General features: G+C 48.1%; 1 protein-coding gene across 2 annotated transcripts; it reads left to right on the forward strand.

Annotated features, from left to right (window-relative positions):
• Positions 1-241: 241 nt before the first annotated feature.
• LOC141520821 (immunoglobulin superfamily containing leucine-rich repeat protein-like) lies at positions 242-7,884 on the forward strand. 2 transcript variants are annotated; one of them, XM_074232690.1, is made up of 3 exons: positions 242-512; positions 635-862; positions 4,357-7,884. In XM_074232690.1, the coding sequence occupies exon 3, from the start codon at positions 4,365-4,367 to the stop codon at positions 5,619-5,621; it is 1,257 nt and encodes a 418-aa protein (XP_074088791.1). In that variant the 5' UTR covers positions 242-512; positions 635-862; positions 4,357-4,364; the 3' UTR covers positions 5,622-7,884. The 2 variants fall into 2 exon arrangements, with proteins under 2 accessions (XP_074088791.1, XP_074088790.1); XM_074232689.1 differs by having other exon boundaries at positions 763-862.
• Positions 7,885-8,784: the final 900 nt, after the last annotated feature.

The raw sequence follows: 8,784 nt of genomic DNA on the forward strand, positions 1-8,784 counted from the left end.
CTGCTCAGCCCCAGCGGGGCCTTGGTGGGTGTTTCATAAAGGTTCTGCCTCATCAGCCATTCACTGAAGAAAAAAATTTTTAAAAAAATAAAAAAGAAAAAAAATAACCAACTCTTGCATTCCTTCCTCTGCAGTCTACGGAAAAAAATAACCTCCAGAGTGAGTTTGACAAACCCCCAAACCCTGCCTTGGGAACAGTAATCCATGGGCTCAAAGTCCCCCCCCTCCCTTCTCGAGGTCTTTCCTGCAGCGCTGTATCTTTAAGAAACTTCTAGGTCTAGGAAAATCCGCCCCCCACCCCCAAAAGTGAGTGAGAGAGAGCACAACCCAAAAAATTTGGCATCTCTTCCTCCTGCAGTTTCTGGTGTCACTTAGAATCCGCAGGTCCCTGCAGCTGCCGCCGCTGCCGCCGCCGCCTAGGCCATGTCTGGGCTGTAGGGCCCCAGCAGCGCCGGGGCATCCTGAGCCCTCGCCCAGTGGCTCTCAGCCTGGGTTCGGAACCAGTGACAGCGGTAGGCACCTCCTAGCTGGGGGAGCGGGGGAGGCGTAAGGGGGGTTGGGGGGAAAGGGAGACAGGACGCTGGGTGGGGGGGAGCCACGAGCCCGCCCAACCCCTTGTTCCTTCCTCCTGGAGGCGAAACCGCCCCCTAGGACCGGGCCTCCCTCCGCCGGCCCCGGCGGGCCCCCGGGCCCCCAGCGCCCCGGCCAAGTCTCACTGCGTGTGTCTCTGTCCCTGGCTCGGCCGCCCCCGACTCACCGCAGAGGATCGGGAAGCTCCGGGCTCTCTGCACCTCCAGCCCAGTCTAAGCAGCCTGTCCTGAGGGCTTTGCTCCGCAAGACAAAGGAAGGGGGAGGAAGAGAGGTAAGGGCTTTGGGTTGATTCTTATTCTTTAAAAAAAAAAAAAACCCATGTTGGGACTGGGCTGCAGAGCAATGGCAGAGAGGACTTTGGCAGAGATCAGACAGGAGCCCCGCTTGGGCCGACTCCCTCCTCTCTCCTTCCCTCCCCCATGCCCACTGGACCCCCCAACTCCCAGTGAACTTCCCAGGAAGTTGAGGCTTGCGACTGGGGGGATGTGTTCGGGTCCCAGGGCTGGGAGATCCATGGATGCCCCTCGGACGCTCACTGTCGGAAACTAGGGGGAGACCTTCAAGTTGCATCTTCACGCCCACCCAAGGCATGGGGTGGGGAGCGGGGAGGGCAGGGTGCCGAGGAGATGGAGATGAGCCCGCACAGCTGGCCGCCTCCTCTCCAAACTGGAAAGACAAGGAGGCTTGTCCAGGGAGATGGAGGTGATTCAAGCCTTCAAAGGGGAGGGAGGAGGAGGGAAAGGTGGCAGGAAAGGGAGGAAGAAGAAGAAGGGGAGGGGGGGGGGTCTTCCCGGATGGATTTATTTAGACTAGGTCCCTGGAGCCCATGGCTAACTGGAGAAGCTTGAAGAGAACAGGCAACTGGGTGTGTTTCAGAAGTGGGGGGGTGGGGGAACCCATAGCATAACAGGGGCCTTCAACAAGCGAATATAAATACATACCTAGGCAGTGGGGCCCTCTGAGGGAGACAGCTGAGGCTGGGATGTCACAAGGCGAGGAAACAGGGGAAAGCATTTGGAGTGGGGGGGGGGGGAGAAGGATGGCTGGCTGGGAAAAAGAATTTAAAAATCCCTTTAGAGCCACAGACTGAGAGAACTAGAAGAGACTTCACCTATTCTATCTCCCTTGTGCAAATGAGGAAACTGAGGCCTGGAGAGGGGAGATAACTTGTTCAAGTTCACAAAACTGGCTAACCAGGGCCAGGTCCCTGGTGCCCTGAATGCTTGGAATCCTGCCCTCTCCACTGGCACCTTCCAATGAAACCTGTTGGTTCAAATGGAAGATGAAATCACACATTTTGGGGGAGGAGGGGGACAGGAAGAACCTTAATTCCCTATTACTTATTATCAGAGACCCTATGGTTTCAAGCAGGAGAGGAATCTGGGTCAGAGGAGTTTTTGTGGTTCACCCTACTGGGGATCTTCAGCATGGGGCTTGGGTGGCATCTATTTAGGCATGAGTATAACAAAAGTAGCAACAGTTTGGAACTCAGAGACAAACAGTAGAGTTGGGGGTACCATGTTTGACCACATCCAAAGCACCTTGGTAAACTCAGTTTTTAAATTCTGATCTGCAATCACTGGATCAGAGAATAACCTTGGAAGAAATTTGAGAAAGGGCATCTGATAAAACTTCATGTTAGAGATAAAAACAAAACAAACTTAAGTCTCAGGGAGAGGAAGTGACTTTTCTAGGGATATACAGTGAGTTGGTGACAGAGCCTTGACTAGAATTCAAGTCTCCTGCTTCTCAGATCAGTTCTTTTATGAGAAAACCATAAATTACTTAATTTTCCTTTTGGAGAGTTTATAAAGCTAATCAATGCTGAAGAAGAGACTTGGATCCGATTTCCTTTTAGTCATATCATGCTGCATCTCTTACCTTACAAGGATTGGATCATTGGGAAGGTGGGTGGGAGACATGCCAGGTTTCTTAAAATTAGAGAATAGGGAACATGATTTGCCTTTCTTTGTATCGACAGCACTTAGCTCAGTAACTAAAAGGGACTTAATAAATATTTATTGCTTGATGTAAGAGGAGACATTCAATAGTTATGGGCAGCATCACCCTCTCTCCAGGTGAGGTAGGGAGAACACATCTTGATGGTGCCATGGTTCCCTATAAAATAAGAAATTAACATCTGTGTAGACTTAGCTAGGTAGGAGGGAGGTATTCTGGGAGTTATGTTTAATATTGTATTACCTTATTGTGTAAGTAATATGAGTGGGATCTCAAAGAGGGGATGATACTGAGAATTGTTCCCAGATCTTCCCAGAAAACATCTAAGACATAGGAGGGGCAGCTAGGTGGTGTGGTGGATAGAGCACCAGCCCTGGAATCAGGAGTACCTGAGTTCAAATCTGACCTCAGACACTTAATACTTGCCAAGCTATGTGACCTTGGGAAAGTCACTTAACCCCATTGCCTTAAATAAATAAAAAAATTAAGACATGGAAAGAATCTGCCATGACCTTTGATGGGCACATATGTGAGGATACCAGAGTCTAATCTAGAGTCACTTGAAACTTCTTACTAAAATAATTCAATTATCCTGGAAAAATCACCATATGTCCAAGAGCAGTCATTTAGCATCAGAATCTTGGGGCTGGCAATGAAAGATTATCTACAGGTCCAGAGGTCAGTGACCTCTACAATATCTTCCACCTGTGAAGGTGGATTCTTTTATGTGATTCTTTTATTCTAACTGGAGGAAGAAAAGGGGGGGAAAGGGGGGAAATCAAAAGTTTCTTGAAAGAGCAGACTTGATGGGATAGTGGATACCAGTATTTCAAGATAGTTTATTCAAAAGCTTGGTGGCAGAAGATGAAAAAGAAGGGAGAATTGAGGCAGAGAAGAGGGATTTTAGCAGGATCATTGACTTTTTAAGTGTCTCAGGGGAGAAGAGGCATTTCTACCCACTTCTTTCCGGTTGAGGCAAAATTCCAGTTACTAGAGATGTTTGGGTAATGAAACAGTAGGTTATATTATATTATGGTGTCTGAGAATAGCAAGGCACTGGGAGGGAAAGTTGGGGGGGGGATGGTCATTTTCTTAGAATGTCCCCTAGTCCTTGTGTAGGACTATGATAGTGATTGCGGGTTCTGGATTCAATTCCTCCTTCAGAGGAAGGAACTTGCTTCTTCCTCTTCTTTGCTAGCCTTCATTGTCTCTATTGCCGAGATAGCTCCTTCCTTTGTTCCTAATTCCTTATGACTTGCCCAAGTCACTCACACAATGACTTTGTCTAATTTAAGGAGGCAGACCCTGATCACAATCTGTTCTGATTGATTCAATCAAGGAGTGTTCTTACTAAACCAGGGTAATTATTATGAGGGGGTGGGATAATGATTGGAGCCTAACCCTTCTATTAAGACCTTCTATTAGGATAGTTCTGACAGGAAGGTGGGGTAGTTAGTATAATCCCCATTTTATAGATGAGGAAGCTGAGACTTGCCTATGATAATACAGTTAATTAGTGGTAGAGTTAAGATTTTCTTCTAGCTGGTTCTCCTGACCTCAGGACCCGTATTCCTTCCAATTCTTCAGACTTCTTGTTGAACAAATGGAGCATTTTTTCTCTGTGGTTTAGCAGAATTAGCTACATCCTGTCATATAGAGATGTTGATCTTGAGCAGGGCTCTCCAATAGCTAGGAGTTTAGTGGAACATGCCAGTAATAGGAGATCTGGCTGCAGTCTTGGCCTCCAGGGGCTTCTTGGAAAGTCACTATGCTTCTCTGTAACTTCCTCCTTCTCCATTCTCCCAGGAGAAGAGATGAAGCGGTTCCACCTGCTGTGGCTGGCCAGCTTCCTGGGCTCTGTGTCAGGTTGCCCGGAGGTCTGTGATTGTGGGGAGAAGTATGGCTTCCAGATCTCAGATTGTGCCTACCGTGACCTCCAGTCGGTGCCCTCTGGCTTCCCAGCCAACGTCACCACTCTCAGTCTGTCTGCCAACCGCCTGGGAGACCTAGAGGCAGGTGCCTTCGATGAGGTGCCCCTGCTGCAGTCGCTGTGGCTGGCCCACAATGAGATCCGAGTTGTGGCCCCTGGCAGTCTGGCCTCCTTGGTCTACCTCAAGAGTCTTGACCTGAGTCACAACCTTATCTCCAACTTCTCTTGGAATGACCTGCACAATCTCAGTGCTCTTCAGCTGCTCAAGATGGATAGTAACGAGCTGGCTGTGATACCTAAGGATGCCTTCAAAAACCTTGGAGATCTGAGGTCCCTGCAGCTCAACCACAATCGTTTCCTGACTTTGGTTGATGGTACTTTTGAGGGGCTCACCTCCTTGTCTCATTTGCAGATCAATGACAACCCTTTTAATTGTACCTGTGGCTTGCTGTGGCTCAAGGTGTGGGCCGTGGCCACAGCAGTCTCCATCCCAGAGCAGGACAACATTGCTTGCTCTTCACCCCCCTTCCTCAAGGGCATCCCCCTGGGCCGGCTCCCTCCTCTGCACTGTGCCCCTCCCACAGTACAGCTCACCTACCAACCCAACCAGGATGGGGCTGAGCTCCGGGATGGTTTTGTCCTGGCGCTGCACTGTGACACTGATGGGCAGCCCCCACCAGAGGTCCAGTGGCGGATCCAGACACCCGGCGGCAAGGTTGAGATCACCAGTCCCAACGTTGGGCCCGATGGACGGGTCCCAGGAGTGGCTGGATCCCCCCAACCCCGCTTTCAAGCATTTGCCAATGGCAGCCTCCTCATCCCAGGCTTTGGGAAACAGGAGGAGGGGACCTACAGCTGCCGGGCCACCAATGAGCTGGGGAGCGCAGAGGGCTCTGTGAACGTGGCTCTGGCTTCTCCAGGGGAAGCCAGTGAGGATGCCCTGGGTCGGAAGTTCCACGGCAAAGCCGTGGAGGGCAAGGGCTGCTACACAGTTGACAATGAAGTACAGCCATCTGGGCCGGAAGACAATGTTGTCATCATCTACTTGTCCAGCACAAACCCCAAGAAGAATAGGGCCAGTTCCCTTGAGCAAATGGGCTTCTGGGTTCTTTTCCTGTGCCTTACTCAGCTGGCCTTCTAACTTCTCCCTTCTCCTCTCTTCCTCTCTGTGCCCCTCAATATCTCCATCTGGTTAGAGGATCTATGGAGCTTTCTTATCCAACCCTGTTCCTCCCCATTGGCCTCCCAAAGATACCCTCAGACCTCTCTGGTCTTGCCATGGGGTGGAGGGAAATAGCTGGCATTGCTTCCAGGAGGTGGAATAAGTTCTCTCCCAGGTTGAACCCCAGAGCTTCACAACTATGTTCAACTGACTCCATTTACTCATGACCCAGCCAGTCTGAAAGGTCACTGGCCAACCAGAGGCAGAATGGGGGCAAGCCATGTTCTGTGCCTTAAAACCTCACCTTAACCCTACTAAATTAGCTCCTCAAAGCTTCTCTCAACGAGCTGGGGCTAGCTCTGAGCAACCAATTTATTCCAAGGTGCTAATAACAGCTGCTTCAGTGTGCTTTCCCTCCTCAGGGGGATTCACACTCCTACCTGGGCAATATTGGGGGTGGAAGGAATGATGCTTTAATAGGAAAGTTTGAGGCACTGTGAGAAGCGATGGGGGAAATGTATAACCAATCATCCTAGCTCTTCTCCCCTCATTTCTATGGGCTGTGATGGCTCAGCTGGGATCCTTTAGTGATGGCTGCAGGAACCATTCTGGGTATAGGTGAGGGCAATAGAGAAGGGAAAGCTTCAGGCCGTGGTGCTACGCCTGGGTGGTGCCTGGCCTCTACCTCTTTTCTTCTGATCTCTACCTCCCCTCTTCCTCCCCCAACTGAGCTCTTAGATACTCCTATCCACAGGAATGGGGACTGGACAAGCATCTCCCCTCTCCAATCAGAGGAAACTGATGGAGTGTGGATCTGATCATGTGTCTGTCTACTAAGAGAAGGATGGTGGATGTGTCCTCACGTCCCTTCTCCTTCTCCTTCACCTGTCTATGGCCTCCCTCAGCCCTCCTGCCTTCTCCCTCATCTAGATATATTCTCCTAGAGACCCTGTCCCAACTTGTACCCTTGAGCAGCATTGGGACAGAAGAGGGGCAAAGATGTTGCCCATTGTAATAAATAGTATTTCCCTTGAGACTTCTGCTGTTTTGCAATGAGTGGCATTTCTTTGGGAATGGGAAGTGAAGAATGAGGGAAAAGATATCCAAAATGAGGTCCTATATCTCTTTAGTAAGGGCCCTCACTGTGAATATTATATTTCCATTTCACAGATTGGGAAACTGAGAAGACTGATTTGCTTCCCAATTGGACCGGATGCCTAAGGAACAAAACATTAAGTGGTCAAGTCTCCTAATCACATTCACACAACTAGTCTGAGGCATGGCCAGGTTTCAAAACCAGATCCTCTATAACCTCATGCCATGTCTTCAGGAACTCCTCAATACAAAGGGGGAAGTCTCTGACAGCAACATGAACACCCTAGTACATAGATGCTACTTTGGGAGGTGGAAAGCTTCAAGAGGTCCCCTGGAACTCCCCACATCCAGGGAAAGGGAAGAGGAAGGGGACACAAAGTCTCTGATCAGCCCTGATTGAAGAAGAGTTAAGATCAACAAATTAGCCTTTCCTCGATTTAATGCAGTGAGATCAAGGAAAAGTACTAGAAGGCAAAAATGCTTGACCCTGAAAGGGAGAAAGAGCATCTATAAGGTGGTCCAGGATGCTAGGGTTCATCATGGGGGATGAAAGAGAGAATTCAGTTTTATAACCAACTGTTGGGGCCTGGTGAATGTGTAAAATGGGTCAAACCTACATCTTAGATGCCAAATACATTCAGGAAGTACAAAGACCTGTACTAGATGCTGGAGATTTGAAAAAAATTTTAAAAAATCTCCCCTGCCCTCAAGGAGCTTCTGTTCTATTGGGAGATATAACACCTGTAATAAGTGAAGACAAGATAATTTGGGAAGAAAGAGAGAGAGAGAGCATTGTCAATTCTAGGGGTAACAAATGGGAGAATGAATTAGAAAGTATGACATCTTCTTCAAATGTAGCATTATTGTCAAAATAATTGTTAACTGGTGGGCCCAGAATCCCAGGTTTGGGTTTAACTGAACACATCTTCTCTTAGGGGTGTCTCACAAGCCACTCTCTTTGCATTGTGTCTTCCATCCAGTGATTCCCCGAAGAACATTAGGACATGGTTCCTGTCTCGCTCTGGTACTAAGCAATGACAAAGTCCAGCTTGTCCCTTATTTGTCCAAGGGGCATAAGAACTTAATGTGGTCCAAGAAATCCACCTTTTCTCCCTGAGCTTCAGTTTATTGGTAAAATGCCCATAGCCATACTAGCTATTAGTAAAGGTGGAAATTGAATCTGGTAGAAGTTCATCCATTATTATCAATGATTCTCAAATTGTTGGGTCTCAAGATTTTTTATACTTTAAAAAATTATTGAGGGCCCCTCCAAAGAGTTTTTGGTTATGTAGGTTTTATCTCTAGACATAATATTATTATGAAAATGGTTTTGACTTCTCAGCTTCCTCATAGGTAACTCAGGGATCTCAGGGATTCTGGGTGGACCACACTTTGAGCACCCACCAGACTATAGCCTGGCTGGTTCACAGCTTACAAAATCCCGGAAGGATTCACGAGCTGGCTCCCTTTTAAGGAGTAGTCCTCCAAGAGTAATTCAGTATTTGTTTATGACCAGGGAGTAGGAATGAGAGGGTAAAATGGGTTAGGGGGATGGGATCCAAGATTATAGATGGGGGTGGGGTGGGAATAGGAGTAGGGGGAGTGTAGAAGGAAGAAAGTAATAGAAAATAGGAGTGATTGGGGCAGAGTGCTAGGGGTGCATGGACTGAGTTTATTTTACAACGTACCATTCATACTTGAACACAATACTTTGGATTTAGTCTGACCAGGGCAGAGCACATACGGAATCCTTATTCCCAGAAACTGCATTACTAGATTTGGAATTAGTAAAATCTGAGTTCAAATCCTGTCTCAGACACTAGATATGTGACTTTGGATAAATCTCTTAACCTCTTTGTGCCTCAGTTGTTTCAGCTATAAAGTAAGGATGTTAGACTAGATGACATCCAAAGTCCCTTCTATTTAGGATTCCATAACCTCAAATACCACTAAGGGTCCTTAGCATTTTTTTAGACAGCCACTTCCACATTGTTGATTCATATTGAATATGAAATCCACTAACTCCTCCCTCCCAAATCTTCTGCAG

The sequence above is a fragment of the Macrotis lagotis genome, chromosome 4, assembly GCF_037893015.1.
Source record: "Macrotis lagotis isolate mMagLag1 chromosome 4, bilby.v1.9.chrom.fasta, whole genome shotgun sequence".
In the NCBI taxonomy this organism is placed as follows: Eukaryota; Metazoa; Chordata; class Mammalia; order Peramelemorphia; family Peramelidae; genus Macrotis; species Macrotis lagotis.

What these genes read in the sequence shown, in the direction of transcription:
- LOC141520821 (XM_074232690.1), top strand. Translation starts at nt 4,365, where the DNA reads ATGAAGCGGTTCCACCTGCTGTGGCTGGCCAGCTTCCTGGGCTCTGTG.